Raw genomic sequence first — 22,075 nt, 5'->3', positions numbered from 1 at the left:
TGTGTTAATACAGCTTTTTTTTCCTCAAGACAAAAGTGTTATTCCAGGTTCTTGACAACAGTATTGTTTGGAACTTTCATCAACTTCACTAATTAAACAGCTCATAGCTGATAACTGTGAGGACATGGAAGACAAAGGAAAGCAGTGCAGTTCTTATGGGAACAGACAACATCTTCCTCTGGGTTTGAACAAAACCACACGCAATGATCACGACCTCTGGATGCTTCAGTGCTATAAATATTAATTCATAACTCAAAGTCTAAACTTCTCAAACTTTCTCTGCTGTTGTGTCAGCAGAATAAAATGCTAAGCCTTCTGTAACAAGGAAGAAATTAGTCAATTGGGGATTAAAAAAATGTTTTCTATAGTTAATGTATGGTACTAATTTAGGTTACTGAAGCTGGCAAAGAAAGCTGCTGTTCTAAGGAGGGTGGTACGAAGTTTCAGGTTGATCCTGTGGTTCCCTCCCACCACCTTCCTACATGTATATAAGTTGTCAGCTCTCCAGACACTTTGCCAGTTCTCTCTTCTAGCCTTGCCAGAAGCAACAGAGGACTAAAGATGAAGATCTTTTTCTTATTCACCTTTTCCACTTTTTTTTGGTCTCCTTTTGAACAAGCAGCTGCTTCTGTTCACTATGACAAGATTTTAACTCACAGTCGAATAAGGGCACGCGACCAAGGGTAAGTAACTGGAGTTTATTTCTATTTTAAAAGGGAGATTGTTAATCTTTTTTCTGCCCTTTCTTCTTGCATTATATTAAATGTGATTTTTCACTATGAATTCTTACTATCATTCAAGTAGAACTAACTTTCTCAATTAATTTTACAAGAACTGTTCCTAAATAAAAAGCTTTCCGGGGAGTTTCAAAAGGAGACTGAATACTGTTAAACTTCATAAAATGTGAAAAAAAACTAAAATCACCACTTCTCAATGAATAAAATACATGCATTTTAGAATCACTGAAGTTAATTACAGTTCACAATTAATGTAATGGGATGTCACATATGTTTAATATGTTTTCAAATGTTTGAATAGAGTTGACACCTATCCCACCATATTTTCTCTCTTTATCCATCCTAACGTAAATCATGACCTCTATTTAAATGCTTTCTAAGATGGGAATATATACTGGAAGCCTTTATAAAACTTCTATTCCCACTAGAGCAATGCAGCAAGCCGCTCAACAGGGTGCCTAAAAGACAATACTTACAAGCCAGGCTGCTCAGAGACATGGAGATAATTTGAACAGCTGGTGTCAGGGAGACACATGTGTCTAAACTTATTTTCCTTCAGTCTTCTTAAGTGAAAACTGTTCTGCGAATAGGAGTTGTTTACCATCCTAGCTTCCCATCTTAAATTCCCTCTGCCTGCTACACACATGCACACACACAGAGCGCTATTCAAATAAAAAAGTTCACTGGCTTCCCAGTAGATGTAACATATATGTTCTAACTTTTTAACTGATGATTTTTTTTTTTATTTTAGAAGTATAAAAACTAATGACAAAATGCCTTTGCTCCATGGAATTTTCCTTTAAGAAATTCCTCTTCTGTACACTACCATGCTAAGGAAAAAGTATTCACATTTGAAAACTGTGACTCCTTTTATTTACATGCCAATTTACCCTTTGGTCCCCAGTAATTCCCAGAATGTTTACTTAGGTGCCTGCGGTACTCCAAAAGGTTGGTAATCAAAACAGCTGATTGATTTACAGAAGACAGGGTTTCCTTCTACATAAAGAATGAGGCACTTTGCTTCCCCATCTCCCCATGACCTGCACAGATGTGTACAAGACAAAAACTTTAATGAAAAGAGCCTGATGGTTTTCACAGCTCAGTCCCTGCTGGTTGGTAATTAATTCACTTTGCAGGGGGAAGGGAAAAATGTAAGGCATATTGAGACTTGATTAGGCACAGCTGGTGATCACTGCCCATCAGAGACAGGGGGTCAAACCAGACCGGAGGGGAATCTTCTGTCCCTGCCGGGAGGGGGGGCTTGCCAAGGGACTCAGCTGGGCAGTCCCAGCATCTTGCACTGTGGTTGCTTGAAAACACACCTGCCCTGGAAACTGAAGCCAGGTGTTAATTTCTTACATTTCAAGAGAAACGGTATTTGCCGCTGTTTTATATAAAACTTTTCTGAAGATGTCCAGAAGCTTCTTTTTAAAATGTTTCTTGCTCCCACCCACAGCCAAAATGTCTGTGCCCTTCAGCAAGTTATGGGAACAAAAAAGAAATACTTCAGTACCTGCAGAAACTGGTACCAGGGAGCCATCTGTGGAAAGAAAGCGTAAGTATGCTCTGTTTCAAAACTCTTCCCCATTCATTGAGATAATCCAGTGTAAGATTAGAAAACTCTCCTTTTCTCAGACATGAGCTGTTTGTTTCAAATGCAGGTACAGGAAGAATTCGGTTCATAATTTTACAGGATTACAGCTTCTCTTTAGCTGCTTCTAAAACCTCCTGGATAAGTGATCCAATAATCATTGCCAAAAATGATCACAAAAGGAGTGCAAAGTCTGAAAATTATAGCATAGCATATATTCTTTTTTTAAGTTTAAGAGGCTTCAAAATATTAGTTTCAGCAATACTTCTCTGAGTTAAGTATGGATAGCTCTATTTTAAACACAAAGAGGTATGAGGTTAAGTGACCTACCCAAAAACACAGAGGGATGTAATAGGCCAGTTGTGAAAAGAACTCAGCACTACCTAGCAGAGCTGTGAGCTCAGACCACACGTCTCCACAAAGCAAAAAAAAAAAAAAAAAAAAAATCAGTTTATGGTTGTGGATACAGATTATATCTGGGTGAGTTTGGCATTCTTTTGGAATCTGTGTGTCACTTCTCAGAATGCAAGTCATTGCCTTCTCCGTGACAAAATGTCAAAGTCACTACTGTTTTGTCAGTCATAGAGCAGCTTCAGAGTGTGAAGACATACAAAGTCCCCAGTCCTGAACTTGGTCTGCCCCACTTGTCTTACTTAGAATTAAGTAATTTAACAGAGACTGTCATTGTTTACCCAATACAACAAACTAATGTTTTTCTTGTGTACTATTCTCTTGCTATTATGCAATTACTTGGATAAATTTCTCAGCAGTCATCACAGAAAATCATTATTCTTATGGTCTCATTATTCTTTTACAGGGTACAAATAGGTCTGGGGTGACATTTTCAGAAAGGCTTGAGTGAACAGGGAGTCCTGGCTTCAGTTGCAACTCTGTCTTAGGGTATTAGGAGTCTCTTAGTGAAAGCCTATAAAACTCTTCAAAATGCCCAAGTAATATTTAAGTATACAATTTGAATAGTCACTGAGAGATTATATGCCCTAAGACATAAAGATGTCAAGTTATATTGATACATGGTGCAAATTACATGTATGAGGAACTTAACTCCATTTGAAGTAAGACTTGTATTTACAACTTTCGTAATGAACATCAACCAATGTTTTAGATGTTAATGTAATGTGGACTAATTTTTTGTTTCTGTGCCAAAGGCTTCCTTAACAGAGGTTAATATGGAAGAAAAATATCCACAGTGTTGGCAACATAAGCCAGTCAAAGATGACTCCCTTTGTAAACAAGCTCTTAAATTCTCTTGAAAGTGTTTTTCTGATCAACAATAATTCACTAAATAAACTAGAAAGGAGAGCTTGAACAAGAAGTGACTGATAATTTGCAATTGGTTAGTCATATTTTTTTGTCTTGATTGTCAAAGTCATGAGTAAATAGGATTCGTATTTTCCAGTCCATTCTTCATGTTTAAAAAAATGTTTCTAAATATAGAAACAATGATAAATTCTGGGGGGAAAAAAAAAGAAAGCTATATTTGACTTTAAACAATTACACATAGCTGACATTGAATCCAAGTGAGCTTTTACAAAAAGAATACTTTCAAGTTAAAAGTGCAACTGTAAGACTTCATAAATTTGTATGAAATTCATTGAATAGTTGTTTACAGAAAGTCAAAGAATTCCATGTTGACAAAGAATTAGATGCAGATACAATCTGGGTTTGTGCTGGGGAATGGAGGGGCACAGAAAATGATGCAGAGTGTGCATGCATCACTGAGTGCTAATATGGCTACACTCTCTCATGCTCTCTTTAGTGCATCTACATATATGACACTTTCATAATTAAAAAAGTATCCTTTTCCATTTTTTTTTTTTTCATTTTTCTTCAAAGCCAGCTTTGCATTTTGTTTCATTTTTTGGCTGGTTGAGCTGTCCTGGCTGACAACTATATTCCTAGTTCTTGAGCATCATCCCTATATTTACTAATGTAAAACTGGTTAAGATTCTCAAATGATTATTTATGTGAGACAAATGCCTCCAGTAACGATTTTTGCACTGTTAAAATACTACAAGTAAATCAGATAGTAGTCGGGCAAGGACCTGAAATGGGCTGGGATTGTGGTTCCTACTGCTCCTGTTGGGTGTCAGAGGCTTTGAATTTTTTGAGATTCCTGAAAGATGCTACATGTCATAGCATGGTGTTGGAAAGGATCCTTAGGAAAAAGACTGAGGGAAGATGTAGTAGGAGGAAGTTTTCTTCCATTTCCTTTCATAGAAAACGTTTTTAGTGCTCTGACAGCATATCATAAATTAATGGAGCTGAGTTATACTTCCAATACAGTGAGACACTGATTCCAACACACAGTCCTGCCTTTCAAGCACTGCCATGGCTTTGAAGTCTCAACTCTAAAGTCAGTATAGATGTGAGTTAGGATACAATGGCCCCACCAGAGCTGAGGAAAAGACCTGATTATCATGGGCCAAGCTGTCACCCTAAGCTTTCTGCTATTGTAAACTTTATTGGTTACTAATTACTTCAGCAGGTGAAAGAAAGTAACAGCAGTAAGTTAGAGTGGAAATAGCACAAATCATAATGAATATCCTACCCAGACAAGCAATCTGGTTATTCTAAGTCCCCAGAAGTTTCTTTGAAATGTAATTGACTGTCTGGAATCCTAACCAGTTTCTCCCATTTTTATTTTGGCTTTGTTTTTATAAGCAAATCCAGACAAGTTAGAACTCATTTTTCACATAAATTGCAGATTTGTATGCATATGATGATGGTAATAATGATCAATTTCTAGTCAAACTAGGCTGTGTGGTCATTTGTTCCACCTCTACCTTCAATCTTTTTAGGACCTGTAGGTTTATAGTTTTAATCAGAGTTTTTCCTTCTCCTCCAGGTGGCATTGTAGTACTGACTTCCCTTTTCCTTCAGTGGACATGCTGCAAGTCATCCAAAATACTTCACCTTTTGAGTGAAGTTTGCCATACCACTGACTTCTTTGGCACTACATTTTATTCCACTGCAGACACATTGGGAAGAAGGGTATTTCCTGAACATAACTTTAGACTGAAACTTGGATATTCTCAAAGTCAGTTTGGGAAAACAACCTACTCCTGTGGTTTTATTCCTCGATAGATGTCATGTCTTCCCATGAGACAAAGTCTGCTCTCAGCACAAATCTGACAGGGAATTCATTACTTTGCTGAGCTCCAGAAGTAAAACAACTTATGTAGTGACAGATACCTTCATGTGTCAGGAAAAACTGTTTGAAGCAATAGGCAATTTGTACTCATTGAACTAAAGTCAGGTGGTGACTTTGTTCTCTTCACTGACTAGAATTGAGAGGAATGTAAGCTGTAAAACATTTTACAGAGCCTGTGTAAGGCCCTAAGCAAGAAGCCTGCTACAGCCAACCAGAGGAAGACTCGAGCAGTGGGGCTGGGTGGAATCGGGCATGAGAGTCTACACAAAACTACCACCTACCTTCTCCCTCCTAACACTCCTACCAGGCTAGAGGGGCAAACCAGTGTGCATGAGAGTAAGTTAAGTGATAGAACTCCTGAGGGGTTTTTTGTGGCTGTAATAGAGCATCTGTTATAACTTAGTCCTAGCTGTTAATGGGAGTTTTATATTCTGTGCACTCAAACCAGAAATGCAGATGTTACTAAAGAGGTTACTGTAATAAGAATGCTAATCCAAAAGGACGGTGGCTCTTCTCATGGTAATATCTCCATGTTAACAAGTCTTCCCTAACTTGTACATATGATCTACAAAATGTTAATTTGAGAATGCTTTTATTATTTACACTTCCTATCCACTGCTCTAAATTTCCAATCAGGATGCAATGTAAAGATCTGCTAAAATCAAAGTCAATTGGACCAGAAGTCTTTCCACTGTTTCTCTGCAGTATTTTAAATCCATGCCAGCAAGGAGTAGAAACAGATGAGTCACAGAGCTGATCTGAATAACTGTAAACTGGCTCTGTTAGCCAAGAATAACAAGGACATAAGGTAGTGTTGCTCTGCCCTTTCTTCCTTTGGATGAGGTCAGAACAACTTTGTGCTAAAAAAAACCCCCAACAATCAACCAAACACCACCCCACCAAAAAAAAAGAAACCCAACAAAAAAAAAAAATAAAACAAACACCAAAACCTCCAAAAAACTCAAGAATGTAGCATGGCTTATTGCCTGGGTAACTGTTTTCTTTGCTTGGGCACCATCTTATATTGAACTAGTAGGGAGATACAGATGAAGGTAACTAATGGTGTGAGATGGTACTTCCCCCGTGTACTGTGTCTATACACGAGTGGTGCTGAGGAGCTGCATCCTACACTGAGTTTTTTCTGGTTCTAACCTTATTGTGGGATCCTCCATACATAACCCCTTTCTCCCATTCCACTTTCTCACTACACTTTGAGCACATCTGATACATGGACCTTCTAATTACAGTCAAGTGTAAGGGAACATGGATACTGTAAATAGGAACTTACAGTAACTCTTGATGACTGAAAAAAAGCCTGGGCTGTACATAACAAGTTACATGGTAAAAAAGGCACTGATCTTGTAATGTTTGGCTGAAGAAGCCTTTTCTTTCTTAACTATGTTCTTCAGCCAGTTTTCTGCCTTTCATTAATTGTGTCATTGTTGGATATGGTAAGAAGACTAAACTTGCTGTGTCTTATTCTATGCTTATAACTCAGCTTCCTTTTTCCTTTTTCCAAAAGCTAATTAAGACCACAATCTTTCATAGCTGCTCATGGGGTGAGGGGGAGATAATATTTTTTTCCTTCCACAGAATAGAAAATTTCTCATGACAAAGCAGTTCACACAGTTGGGAGAACATTCTGACTCCTATTCTGCTACATGGTTTTCTTTAATCAGATTTTTTTTTTATTAGCTTCTGGCAGGAATGCAACAAGGAGGAAGAGTTTAAAGTTAATTTCCTTATTAGTTAGCAAATCTGTAGCCTAAACTGTATGCTATTCTTGCATTCCCAAAAAATAGCCATTCAGTAAATTCTTTTAAAGAAAGAGATGTACTAAAGAGAACTATGCAAATACTTTCAATATACGGCTTCTCAGTTGAAAAGATGCTCATGGCAGAAGGGTGAATATGTCATGTGTGTCTATGTATGTGAGGGAAGGAAACAAAGTATTCTCTTAGTGTGGAGAAATGAAAGATTATGTGGGTTTTTTTAAAAATCTCTAATCTTCACCAGTTCTATCAGTTTGCTAATAGGTAGGGAATTACAATCCTCACTTTCAAAATCTTGCTTTGTAATGCTATTGTTCCTCCAGTCTACTTTCATTTTTTAATCTCTTCAAGTAGTTTGGATGTTGAAAGTCTTAAGTCCAACTTTTCATTTGAATAAGCTATTCATTTTAATGTGTTTGTGGTTAATGTTTTGTCAGCTTTAGTTTATGAAAAATGAGAGAAGTGTACTCAGCTGCCACCAAAGAGTCTACAATTTAAAAGCTGGAATGTGGTGGTAAAGACTCAGCAAAAACCTTCAAGGAATTAGTGTTCAGAACTCTAGCACTGCCAACATCAGCCACGCCTATAAAAATAAATCTATTATGTAAAACCGTGATGGCAATTTTTCGTTGTCATTCACAGTGTACCATACTTTGAAAAGTAATATCTGAAATCTAATGCCTTAAAGTTTGTTTTAGACTTTGGTAAGATTATATAATTTGTTGGCATTCCCTCTCCCAAGGAGCCAAAATCAACTCTGTAATAACTTTAGTGAATTTGCACTTTCATGTAAGAGAAGAGAATTTGTCAAGCAGATCGATGGTAGAGCTTTTATGTCTGTCATATGAATTAAGAAGACATTGTATCTTCTAAGACCATCAATGCTAAATTGAATATTACAGTATAGAATTATCAGTTAGCCCTGCTTTGCTCTTATGTATAGTTCACGTGTATTCAAGAATGAGAATATTTTATTGACATCATTATATAACAGTTCCTGGTCCCTGGTATTGCTAAGTTCTATGTAACTAAGTTCTTTTAACTCTGGTTTTGATTTCTTGTAGTCTGGTTTTCATCCTCACTACGTTTACCGGTGAACTTTCCCTTGTGTCCATCCATCCAGTCTTTAGTGACTTCCTTCTCTAGAACATGCTTTATGTCTGTTCTTAATTAGTTCTCTCCCTCATTCCTGAGCTTCTTCAAAGTCTTCCTTGAAAAACCGAGGCTCTGCTATCCCACTTTCTATCACCATACAATCCACAGGACCTTCTCCTAAACACATGTTTATTTCCTATATCCAGTATGGTGACCTCATGTAGTTTTGTCATTTTAATTTCTGTTCAGTTTATTTATTTTTTTCTTTTTCCTTTACAACCCTGCTGTCACCAGTTTCTTTAAATGTCCTCACTTTCTTTATTTCTCCCTTTCTTCAATCCCATCTAATCTCTTCAAAACAGATCAGTTAAATTTTCTTCAGCTGCTGTTCTAGTCACATCATCTTTTAATTACTCTATATAGGTTCCACATCCCCTCCCATGTTCCTTCCTAGCACTTAATGATGGCAGTCATTCCGTAAATTCAAAAGCCCTGCATTTATTAAAATACAACCAATTTGTAGTCTATACAGAAATGGTTGAATGATAAAAAAGGATGAAGATCTGGGGACTGCATACTTAGCAATGAAAAACTAATAATAATAAAAAAATTAGACTTAGCTAAAATTAGTATAACTTGTCCTGTATATTATTTAATTGTGCTTTTGTCTATATCCCACAGAACTGTGTTATATGAGTGCTGTCCTGGCTATATGAAGATGGATGGTATGAGAGGATGTCCTGCAGGTACAAACTTATTTTCATATGGATGAGTCAGTATATGAGAAGCACTACAACACCAGAGACTTTCAAAGGTGGTCATCCTGAGAAATGATTGCCCCTTTTTAGGAGTTACTGCCTGAGAATACACAGCATCATTTGCATACAGTCAACACAGTTAAAAAACAGTCAGCACTGAATTTGATCATGCAGTGTAAGTTGAATTCCCCAGCTCCTTCCAGTTGCTGAATTGGAGAGGAACAATAGTGTCTTCAGTTCCCAAAGCTGCCAAAGAAGAATTTTTATTCCTATTCCCATCATGCCCCAGAATAACCTAAAGCATACCAGTGAGGTCAGAAACCCAGAACATGAGGTGTGGCATATCTAAATTCTGTTTATTCCTTTTCCTGAGAAAACTTGAATCTTATTTACTGAAAGAGTATTATAGGCTGTAAATAAACTGAGGAGGAGTGAAAATGAAGACAGGAATTCTTGATTTCTCCTATTTGTGTTATTCTGTTTTGCATAAATAAAATTAATGGCAGCAGGGAAGAGTAATCTGAGAAGGAATATACTTCATAACTATAGGTCCCTATATCTGAACTAATCCTTTTACATTCAATAATAGAGTTAGGCATGCCTAAGGCAGAGTTCAGTTTGTTTAGATGGATTAATCTCACTTAGGATGTTTACATTAGGATGAGAGCAGTCACACTCTAGCATTGCCTGTTCCTCGCCATGACCATAAAAAGAGCCAAGAACAACTAGCTCGCATGCAGATGCCTCACCTATAGATACCTTGAATTAGGAGACATGAAGCCTGTTCTCAAGTAGCAGGGTTTTAACTGTGGGACTATGGCCATTCTTACTCCCTGGATGAATCAATACATGCACAAACCAAACACTGGAAGAAGAGCAGAAGGTCTCACAAGAAGAATTCTGGTCCGCCGTGACTAAATGAGACCCACTCCATTGAAATTTTTGTGATTACAGATGGAACTTACTCCTGTCCTCAATGGATAGCCTCCCATTCCAGGTTGGGTTGGCACAAAACAAGACAACTCTTCTAAAGAAGACATTACAATATTGGGGTTTGTCTGATCTAATTTTTCATTGAGCAAACCAAAAAACTAAGTAACAAGCAGATGTGTTTGGGTGGGTTTTGAGTATGTTGACAATGGAATTTTAATCCAAGCACTTTGTTTTAATATTGATTTAAACAGTTTCAGAAAGGCAATACTATTGTCCAACCAAAAGAAACAAAGTAGATTTGGTTGTGAGAAACTGGATGACTGAAGAGTTTACAGTATTCTTATCTCATGTTTATTTTAGTTGCTCCTATTGATCATGTATATGGCACACTTGGTATTGTGGGAGCTACCTCCACGCAGCACTATTGTGACATATCAAAGCTGAGAGGAGAGGTTGAGGGACGAGGATCATTCACTTTCTTTGCACCAAGCAATGAAGCCTGGGAGCAATTAAATTCAGTAAGTGTGTGTGTGTGCGCATGCGTCCACATGCATGTGTTAAAGTGTATTTCTCTTTCAGCTAATGTTGTTTTAGCTGCAACAGGTAGTCTATGATAAGGTAGACTGGAAACTGTGGATATTTTAGATATTAAAGGACATTACACAAGTTAAAATAATTTGAATGTTTAACATGCATTGCTGAAGCTAAAGAGTCTGAATTTATTTTCGGGAGTACTAAGTGACTATTAAGTGTTGCTTATGTAAGCACTTGCATGACAAATATTAATATTGTTAGTTATTAGCATAGTTTTGGAGAAACTGACAGGAATTCCAGCAACTGCATGATGTAGAGTGTAATTGTACTTTGTCAGTGAATCAGGTGTCCTTCTTTTAGTAATGTTTTTAGTTAAATATTGAATCAAAGCTCCTCAAATGACTTGTCTGTGATGAGACCTCTTATCTTCCATTTGTGAGCAAATCAGACTAAAGCATCATTTAAATAGAGACAGATTGATAGGTATCAAAGTCATGTCTCCTAACAGGAGGTAGCCATTGTTGAATATATTGAAAGCATATGTTAAGTAAAGCAGTATGTACATCTTTCTGTCTGGAAGAATGTTTTGAAGTTCTAATTAATTAAACGCCTTTCTTCTTCAGGAAATTCACAGGAATTTGATTGATAATGTAAATATTGAACTGTATAACGCTCTCCACCACCACATGGTAAACAAGCGCATGTTGACAAAAGATCTTAAGAATGGCATGACTCTGGTGTCTATGTATAATGACCAGAAATTGCTTATTAACCATTATCCTAATGGGGTAAGTCTATTCTCTTTCTTTTTTGTTCCTAATATAATTATTCAGTTATAGCCATTACTCTTTCCACTTATTTCCTTCTATAGCTAAGAAAATAGGTTATAGAAAGTTTAACATCTAGCAAGTCAGTTGCCACTGACAAAAATAAATAAACTTTCTCTTGAAGAAATTTTGTCTGCTGTGTAGACTGATCACTAAGAAAGAATTAATGAACATATGCCATTTGCTGTTTAGAAATCAAAATTTAAAAGATAATGAACTTTCTTCCTAAAAGACAAAGGCTTTTGTGGCCAAAATATATGATCATCATAAATCTGAGACAAAAACCTACTATTCATGTGTCTACAAAATATTATTAAATCAGATCTTTTATTTGAATTGGAGTGTATGGTAGAGGCATTTAAGATTGTAGGAGGGACACATCCATTTTTTGGCTGGAAAAAAAATTCATTTTTATAAATGCTAGAAATCTCCCAGTTAAGTCACTCATCTTTGTTGCATCAAAATGTTTATGTTGGACAACAGTTTACATATTGGTAAAAAATTATAAAATCAATGTAGCCTGAATAAATCTGCTGCCAGGTTTCCAGAATCTTAGCCAGCTTTTTAAATCTTACAAGGTTTTACTTAAAACTTAAAATAAAAACTGAAAGAACAACAGTGAATACATAATGTACAGTATATACATTGCCAAACTGTAAGAATCAGATTCCAAGTGTATGATCAAATTAATGCTTAATCTTCTACTGCTTGATTCTTCAAATACAGGTTGTTACTGTTAACTGTGCCAGGGTCATCTATGGCAACCAGATTGCTACCAATGGTGTTGTTCATGTCATCGATCGCGTCCTGACCGCTGTTGGAAATACCATTCAAGATTTCATTGAAGTCGAGGATGATCTTTCATCTCTTAGAGTAAGCAGACAAAAATAAAAATGCTTCTCTGGTCTTTCAGTTTTTTCTTCTTTCTTTTCTATTTGTGTATCATACCTGGAAGTAAGAAGGGTTAGTTCAGTAAGAGACAGAAATAAATTAAGAACTCCAGCTAATATTGCAAATCTAGCTATATAAAAAGGCAAAGTATATTTTACATAAGGAGTCTGCTTCTGCTCTTTTGTGGATCAAATAAGACAACATCAATAGGACAGAATGTGAACCTGGACACAAAGTGTGTCTTTTCTTCAAGCACTAAGGTAATGAAACGTGTGAGCATGTTACAGTGTCTGGTGCTAGATAAATGAGAATAGTTTCAAAATGGATGACAAAAATTGGTAAAAAACCCAAATAAATTCCAGAACCTGGCTCATAGCAAGTTTCAGAACACCGGTAGATACATATAGGAAGGATTTTTCTTGCAGAGAAGCAGCAGGGGTTTTTTTCTGTCCAGGTTTCTAATTTCTTCTTCTTCTAGAATATATGTCTGCCTAGTGTAATGGGATTTCATGCTGCACATGTTTAAAAAAACCTGCCATGGTTTTGCAAATAGCAGTTGTCCTTTTCCCTCCTTCATTTCCTCAATAAATAAATAAAAAAAAATTAAATGCAGAGGCATAAAGGTGGAAAAGACCTTCTGAATCCCTCAAATTCAGTCCATGACAGTTATAGGCAACCATATCATTTAATCCCTTTAAATAATTGAATATAAAAGCCAACCCTTTTGAGTTTCCAGTTGAAAAACAAGCCCTCTATTTCATTTTTCCCTGTGCATTCTTTCTTGTATCTGTTCTCTTTTGGTTTAACTTTTGTGAACTCTAAGCAGATGTTTTCACCTAATCCTAGATAAGGTCTTACCTATTCCTTTTATATTAACTTGCATACCTCCCTAACTCTGCTTGAAAAAAACTTACTGGTTTCCAGGATAGATGCTAGCATCATGCTTGTTTTTCTTCCAGTTGCATCACATTGCACTCTGCCTTTCTGACTTTTTAAAGGGTGAAGTCCCTGTTTATAGCACATACACCTGCTAATTCCTGTGTGTGTACCTCTGCACTTCATACTGCTTTAATGATTTTGGCTCCAAAAGCAAATGTGCTAATAAAACCATTAAACAAAATCAGCCGTGAGACTCTAATATGACATTTCTTTTAACATGGTTATTCCCATCTTCCAGTTCACCAGTTTCATATGCACTTTATCTTTCTATCTTAATATTTAATATATAATATCTATAATATAGATATTTCTATAATATTTCATATTTGACAGAGGAAATTCTTTACTCAAGTCCAGATTTGTTCAATTTTACATATGTTCTTTTTCTAGAAAATCTGTTCATAATTTATATTGTCATACTCTATCATATTATCCTTTTAATCCATCATATATTCTCACAATATCTTTAATTACTTTTCCTGCCTTGTTCTTTTTCTTCAGTCTTTGATTCTAATGAGGACAAGTTGCAGCCACCAAAGAAATATATATTGTTATAGTATTCTCTTTTAGGATTAATCCAATAACGGAAACACCCAAATTGTGAGGTTGTACAGAGGAGATTTATAAGCAAGTTAAGAAGCTTTATTTAAGGAATAAAAGGGAAATAATACTTTTTTTGAAAAATATTGAATGGGGTTTTATTTAGTTCAGACTGCTTACCTTTTCTTCATCACTAGAAAGTAGAGAATTTTTCATCAGTTGTGTTTAACTTTACTTTTTTAATGTCCAGAGCTGAGTAACATTTTGGGGATCAAAAACCTGGAACTAATTTTTCCTGGCCTCAAAGCCTGAGATAGAATAGGATAATTTCAGTTGGAGGGGATCTACAATGATCATCTAGTCCAACTGTCTTACCAATTCAGGGCTGACCAAAAGTTAAAGCAAGTTATTAAGGGCATTGTCCAAATGCCTCTTAAACACTGACAGGCTTGGGGCATCGACCACCTCTCCAGGAAGCCTGTGCCAGTGTTTGATCAACCTCTCGGTAAAGAAATCATTCCTAATATCAAGTCTGAACCCCTGGCACAGCTTTGAACCATTCCCAGGCATCCTGTCCCCAGATCCCAGGGAGAAGAGCTCAGCGCCTCCCTCTCCATGTCCCCTCCTCAGGAGGCTGCAGAGAGCAGTGAGGTCACCCCTCAGCCTCCTGTTGTGATTCAAAACCTCCTCCTTGCATTTAATCAAATTAGTCATACACCCATGATACATTTTTTTATTATTTCAGGGGCAAATTATCAGCTTTGATAGACTATTGCTTTGATCTAATTTGTCAAAACCTGCATGTTCACATTTTTCATTTAAAAATTCAGGCCATAATAATAAAAATTTCTGCCCTGTTGTCACCTCTATCAGAATTTATTGATTACTGTGTGCTAAATTAAGGAGGTAACTTGGTATATCGACACATTTTTCCAACAAAATCAATTATCTATTCTTTTTTGTTAATTCATTTTTTCATCTTTCTGTAACACTGATCTCAGTCTAGCATTAAAGTGCCTGTGGGCACTCGGTGAAACTAGACATGTAATGTATTTTGCTAATATTTTAAATAACCAGTATTAAAAACCAAATTTATTTTCTAGGCTGCTGCTATCACATCAGATGTCTTGGATATTCTTGGAAAGCCTGGTCATTACACGCTCTTTGCTCCTACTAATGAAGCTTTTGAGAGACTTCCAAGGGGAGTCTTAGAAAGGATCATGGGTGACAAGGTGGCTTCTGAAGGTATGTAACCTTTTTTTGCAAATGAAAATACAGGTTAGTAGATCAAGGAGGTAGAAACTACATTATCCTAGTAGCTCTGAAATTAAGCACCTGTACTTTCATACATGTGGGAGGAATTATTTCTTCTGTCTGACTTTTCCAGTTACCTAAGGATTCAAATTCACCGAGGACTTAGTTTCCAAAACAGTTTAAAGGAAACTGTGAAAATATAGGTGCATTGATGTTTCTAATAGCTCAGCTGCATAGTTCTGATAGAGAGTCCTGCCTCTAGAAATGCAGGGCTATCTGAATGTGGGATTCTCCAATAGCTTTCTCATGAATAGCTTTTACATACAAAAAGGCCATGTTCTTGTAAAAGACAAGTTCTGTCTGTACGTTGAACTGAATTTAGACTATATATTCTGACAAACTATAAGTCAGCACATTTATTCTTCTGAGAACTACAATAAACTTAATAACTGAATCAGTCTGTAGGTGAACAGTAACGTAATAGAAGGTTCCATTTATATGGAACCACTAAGAAATGGAAGGTTACATTTCTATTCTTATTTATGAGCTCCACTGCACTAAACAAGTTCTCCATCATTTCATTATAGCCTGATTAAGTCACTGTGGAGTATCTCAATGGAAGATCATGAAAAGAGGGATCTGGGCTAATTTTAATTTGAGACAATGACTAAAAATGGAATCCTGAAATAGCACAGCATTTTTTTTACATTTTTTTGTTTGTTTGTTTTTTGTTTTGTTTTCAGGAATTTTTGGCTGATTCTTTTGTTACACACAGAGGATAGTACAGTGAATATCATGTAGTAAGGCATAACAAAACATAAATGTGGGGCTGACTTTGCATAGCCTATAGAGTTTTGTACTCAGAGGTCCATTTGAAGCATATCGTTTGCAGTCACCGAGTTATATACTTGGTTAGGTGCTGATTGCAGCATAATCAGCATAGTTTTCATAATATAATGGATGCCAAAGCTTTTTGACCATAAATGTTGTTTAGAGGCCCATAGTATCAATTCTCATATAAATAACTTTTGATAAAGGATCTATGAGTGCAAATAAGCAAATATGCTAGATAAGCTAGTAAAGTATTAAAAATAGTGTACATGTAATTTATTCCACACCTATACGTGAATTATATATATATATGAATGTATGTGTCCAAACACCTATGTGTGAACTTCCTGCTCTTTTCTCCGCAGCTCTCGTGAAGTTCCATATTTTAAATACTATGCAGTGCTCTGAAGCCATCACAGGTGGAGCTGCCTATGAAACCTTGGAAGGAAACACAGTTGAAGTTGGTTGTGATGGTGAAAGTCTGACTGTGAATGGAGTGAAGATGGTGAAACGCAAAGATATTGTGACAAGCAATGGCGTTATCCACCTCATTGATGAAGTGCTAATTCCTGATTCCGGTCAGTGATGTGTATGAAAAACTTGTTGCACTGATGATGTTTTTCGCAATATTACCTAGATTACCTCAGATATATTATTATGGATAAGCATGGAGAATCCAAATCAGGAAAAGAAATAAACTGTGTGTTAAAATACCTTTTCTTATTCCTTTATTTGCAGCCAAGCAAGTCATTGAGCTTGGGGGTGCCCAGCAGACTACTTTTACAGACCTCATGATACAATTAGGACTGGCATCTTCTCTAAGACCAGAAGGCCAATACACTCTCCTGGTACCTCTGAATGGTGCTTTCTCAGGTTAGTAGCTTTAAAAGATTATGCTCTGAATGTCAAAATGAACAAGAATATATGCTACCCTGACAGTTTTCGAAATAAACCCCAGTACTTGTTCTAAGTCCCAAGGAAAGAGAGCCATAGAGAAATAGAGATACTTCATCCTTTCAAAATACATACCATGCAGAAAGACAAAAAAAGCCTAATGACCAGGCTGCACAGTTTTTTTTTAACGGCATCATTTGTTAATGGAAATAGTATCACTAAAATAAGATACAAAATATGCACAGACAGATTGTGGGAAAGGAAAGGTATTAATGAACTGCCAGTTCCCTTAATCTTTGGGTTACTTGTATTAGATTCACAACTTGTTTATTCTCAAAAAATTTATACAAGAAGATTGGTATTTTCCACTACACTGAAGCAGAGAGAAATTGATACAAATATACTATAAAACAGGGGTTCGCATATTTGCAGAAGTGACTACATGGGCATCCTAACTTTTCCCCAAGAATTTGGTTAACTCACCACCACAGAAGCAAATTTGGAAAGGTTTTAAGGTGCACATGCAGAAAGGAAAAGTTGTAATAAGAAGTTCAGCAGTAATTCAGAAGCTGGAGCAGGCCCATATATAAATTATCAGCTATATTATTTATAGTAATTAATCAGGGCTATGTCAAAAGTCATTACCAAATTTAAGGAATGGCAATTTGTAGAAACTACTTAACAATTCATTTTCTGTGTACACAGGTCTGTCAAACACTTAACTCAAGCATTTCAAAGAAAGATACAATATTTCCATGGTCTTTTAATATAGCATCCACAGTTAACCTTATTTAAATGAAAAATCACTATATAAATCACTATATATTAATATCTAAATGGCTTTGTAGATGACACCTTAAGGATGGATCAACGCCGCCTTAAAACGATCCTGCAGAATCACATTATAAATGTGAAAGTTGGGCTCAATGAACTGTACAATGGACAAGAGCTGGAGACAATTGGAGGAAAACTGCTTAGAGTGTTTTTGTATCGCACAGTAAGTGAATAGGGCTTTCTAACAATATGTATCCCAGCTATGAAAATGAAGAATCATGAAAGAACAAAAGAGAAAGCTGAATGAAACCTCCAATGTTTGCCATTATGAGACTCTAGCAAAATCTTTAAGGTTTTAGGCTGGGAAAAAGTGAAAGGAACTTTGGGAACTTTGTTTGCATGGAAGACTCCTTGGGAAAACAAAACAGGTTTCCAGATCCGGCACTCCATTAATTACAAAGTTTTAAAGCTAGGTTTTTTTAGAGTCAGTTAAGAACATTCTCAAGGGAAACAAAAAAATCAAGTCTGGAAATATTTACACTTACTCAAGATTTTGCTACTTTTGCTTTCTCAAGTAATACCAGATTTCCTGGTAAGAACACACAATTTGACTTTAGGAAATACATATGAATATTATTTTTAAATTTAGGAGCCTCTTGGAAAGTATGCCTCTATCTCATTTTATCAAATATGTTTAAGTTATTCATTGTGTGAATAGCTACACTTGTTTGTCTTTTAATCAGGCTGTATGTATTGAAAATTCATGCATGGTCAGAGGAAGTAAAGAAGGAAGGAACGGTTTTATTCACATCTTGAGACAGATCATCAATCCAGCAGAAAAGACATTACATGAAATGCTGAGAAATGATAAGCGGTTTAGGTGAGTAGCAGTTTTTTCAGCACTGAGATTTTCCTACAGAGGGTAACTGTATATACAGCACAGATGGTCTGAGAAATAGTTGTGGACTGTGGGCTGTCGGATACTGGAGAACAAGGAGGGCAGGGGAGGGGGTATTACCTCCTTAAAAAAAAAAAAAAAAAAAAGTCAGGGGATGGGGAATAAAAAAGAAAAGATGTTCTTCTTCAGCTCTGTGCTGAAAGGGCTCCGAGACTTTATGCTAGAACGGTTGTTAACGGCACATAGGAGTCAGTAAGACACCAGAATGAGAGGAGTAAGAGGACAAAAGGGATTGGATGATGCATCCAAAGCTATAAATGCAGTGGAGTCTGGAGGTTTAACTAACAAGTAGTACAATTCCATATGGGTGCAACATGATTGCATACCCTTCCCAGTACCTATTCTGTCTCCGCTTCCTGTAAGTATCTCAATACTCCTAGAGAAAGGAACTATCCTTGGCATCCTCCCTTCATCTCTTCTATCTGTGGGGTTTATATTTGATGAATTCTGCTCTGATCCAGGCTGCCAATATTTTTTTTTTCTCACATCTTTTTTGCTCAGTCTGTTGCTCTTAAGACTGTCTTTTTTTTCTCATTTTCCTCCTCCACTGTCTTTATTTCTGGGAAACAGGGCGAGTGTTTGAAAATTGATGCACTATCAGAAAAAATGAGGGAACTAAGTGCCTGGACCCAAGTATAGTTACTACACTTCAACAGAATGTATTTGTGTTTTGTCTGTTTGCTGTAAACAGTGTTTTCCTCAGTCTGGTGAAAGCTGCAGATTTAGATGATGTTTTGTCACAGCCTGGAAAATGGACTCTGTTTGTTCCAACTAACGATGCCTTTAAAGGTTTGACTGATGATGATAAGGATATATTGATAAGTAAGTAACATAAGAAAACTAGAAATATAAGCAAAGGTAAAAATTGGTGGGAAAGGTGGCTAATGCATTTCTTACACAAAACATGTCTCATAAAACAGTTTACCTTTTGCGCAGAGCAGGTCATAGGGCTTCCCTAAATTAATTCCTTCTTGGGGGTTAGAGAAAATATCTTTTTGGAAAAAAGCATCCAACCTGAGTTTAAATTTAAATTCTTGATATATTATTCCAAGGTGTAATTACCTTCCAAGTAAAAATTTGCATTCAGCTTCAACTTTTCATCATTTGACCTTGTCACAGATTCTTTAAACTGAAAGGTCTCTTCTATCAGGTTTCTTTTCTAGTTGTGACCACTGCATTAAAAGATATGTAGTATTGACGTTCCTATCTTTCCTTTCCTCTCTCTTCTCTGCCTCCACCCAGTGATCTCTGATATAACTTGTGCTCTACAAGTTAAATATTTAATATATATTACTAAATGTGAATTTATGTAATTTCTTTCCATTTTATGCTTTTAAACTCTGGAATTACATAGATTTTTCACATGATTTAGAAGTAGTTTCTTTAATGTCATGCTTTATTTCTGTAAGAGAAGAAATGCACAGTGAATACTTCAAATCTCCTCCAGAATTTCCCACTAGAGGAGTAGGCTGTGGCCACAGCACTATAAATATTTTTAGTTTATTTGAGAGTAATGTGAATCTGGCCTGTGCACAAGTGCAGGAGGAGTGATTGCCTTGAATCCCGTGATTGCCTTGAATCCCACATCCAGAAGGTCAGTCACTTTTCTGCTCCTGCACTTTTCAGATCAAAGTTCAAAGACATGAAGCCAAATCCATGAATCCCTAATGACTTCAAAGAGTCCAGCTCAGAACATAGAAAAGCAGCAACCCTAGCTCTATACAGCCTTTAACTCACTGGAATTTGAATTATCTCTTCAGCCATTTAATGTTATGATAGTGGTCTAAATTACCTTCTAGTGTGGTGTGTCTCTAGTGACTAACACTAAATAACAGCCTAAATGACTAATATTAGATAGCTAGAAAATGAAATGAAGCTTGTCTCAAGGCTGTGAACTGAAGTAACTGGATAAATGCCATTGTTCTGTTTTTATTGGACTACATAGTTATTTTATTAACTAAGACTGAGTTTATCAGGTCTGTTATTTTTGTCTTCAATTCACAACTTATCATGTACCCAAGGCCCATGCCATTTTTTACTTCTATAATTAAGAATACAATTATGCGCCATTCTGCTTTTCAAGGGGCTTTATGCACTATCTTCTCCTATCGTTGTGACTCAGTTTCTACTTCCTTTCCTTGGCAGATGAGAATTTAATTTACCCTCGTTATTTTTTTACTGCACAATGTCCATTTTTGTGTGTCAGATTACTTTCTGTAGTTCTGTCTTGGCTTTCTTTAAAGACATTATGTTGCTTTCTCCATAAAAAAATTACATATTTTAAGGTTTAATTTTTAAGGAATATAAAAAAAAATACTTTCTTTATCTGTAAGAATGACAGAAAACAAAGATTATTTTACCCAGTAACCATTATGGCATAGAAAAAGGTAATCTGATAGTTTGTGAAAACAGTTTTTGAATGGCCATGTTTAGGCTTTGTATATAACTTGACGCTATCTATGAATGGTCCAGTCACAAAATCTCAGTGCTAATTTTAGTAGGAAGAAAGAGAGAATTTAATTGCATTTCAGTAGTAAAGTGAATTGCATTAGTATCAGTGATCAAAGCAAAAAGCAGAAAAAGGAAAATATTCACTGAAAGAGACACCAGGAAAAAATTATAACCAGACAGTATTTCCATTGCAGTTTCATCAAGGCTGAAACTCCTCATAACAATCAATATCAGCCTGTAATGCTAATAGGAGACTTGTAATAGAATGGTCAATATTCCATGTAGTGGCAAGCAGATGTGTTTAGAGACTGCTCTGCTTCGTACCCTGTCTCCTGGAGAAGTTATGGATATTCCTACAGCCCATCCTACGACTCTGAACCTCCATGGACCCAGAGCACCAGAAAGCCCTGTCAGTTCACCAACCTGAGCTCCAGAAGCCATTTCCTTTCTAAGACAGTCTTGAAAATGTTGGGGTTTTTTGCTTTCTTCCCAATTAGGAATGTCAAACTTTGAAATATGGAAATCATCCCTAGAATAGGGTTTTTTCCCCAACTTTTCCAAGCTGTGTCTGTACTCTGTAAGTACAGTCAAAACCAGCACTCCAAATGACTCCTTCTTTTCTGCCTGAAGTAAATAGCAACTTTCTCCTGCTCCAGGTGGGAAACACTATATTTACATGTATAGATGTGTTTTTATATAGAGTTGTGAGTTATCCCCAGTCATCTCAGAAAGGTGTTGCCACAAGAGAATAATTATATTAACTGTTAGCTATGGTTCCCTTTAATTGCAACAGTGTTAAGGCTGGTGTTTATTTAGTAGCTTGGTGAAATTTGGTATTACCGACTGCTTAGTGGTCCTGAAATTACTGTATTTGCAAATGATTTGTAGAGCATATTTAAGAAAAGGGCAAAAAAAAAATCTGATTAGAGGTGCAAGCAAGTAAGAGAAAATAATACAGAAAAAATAGGAAAATGCTGGCCACTTTCTGTTCTTCTGTATAGGAGTTCTCATAGCATCTTTATGATTGATTGTGTTTAGCTCTGGGGCCCCCAATGTAAGAAAGACATGGAACTGCTCGACGGGGTCCAGAGGAGGGCCACGAAGATGATCAGGGGGCTGGAGCA

The 22,075-nt window shown here is 36.4% G+C and overlaps 1 protein-coding gene across 1 annotated transcript in view; it reads left to right on the top strand.

Moving 5' to 3' along the window:
• Positions 1–524: 524 nt before the first annotated feature.
• Positions 525–22,075, top strand: part of POSTN (periostin, osteoblast specific factor) — a 37,227-nt gene continuing 15,676 nt past the window's right edge. Inside the window, exons 1-12 of the mRNA XM_010572772.1 lie at positions 525–683; positions 2,194–2,292; positions 9,049–9,113; positions 10,419–10,576; positions 11,216–11,380; positions 12,146–12,292; positions 14,893–15,034; positions 16,240–16,452; positions 16,613–16,747; positions 17,617–17,765; positions 18,286–18,422; positions 19,192–19,322. Coding sequence (XP_010571074.1) covers positions 562–683; positions 2,194–2,292; positions 9,049–9,113; positions 10,419–10,576; positions 11,216–11,380; positions 12,146–12,292; positions 14,893–15,034; positions 16,240–16,452; positions 16,613–16,747; positions 17,617–17,765; positions 18,286–18,422; positions 19,192–19,322 — 1,663 coding nt within the window. The 5' untranslated portion in view covers positions 525–561. The remainder of the gene's footprint in view (positions 684–2,193; positions 2,293–9,048; positions 9,114–10,418; positions 10,577–11,215; positions 11,381–12,145; positions 12,293–14,892; positions 15,035–16,239; positions 16,453–16,612; positions 16,748–17,616; positions 17,766–18,285; positions 18,423–19,191; positions 19,323–22,075) is intronic.

The sequence above is a fragment of the Haliaeetus leucocephalus genome, unplaced genomic scaffold (assembly GCF_000737465.1).
Source record: "Haliaeetus leucocephalus isolate CR32 unplaced genomic scaffold, Haliaeetus_leucocephalus-4.0 Scaffold351, whole genome shotgun sequence".
Lineage (NCBI taxonomy): Eukaryota > Metazoa > Chordata > Aves > Accipitriformes > Accipitridae > Haliaeetus > Haliaeetus leucocephalus.
Note: the sequence above shows the minus strand (reverse complement) of the source record. Positions and strands in the feature narration are given on the sequence as shown.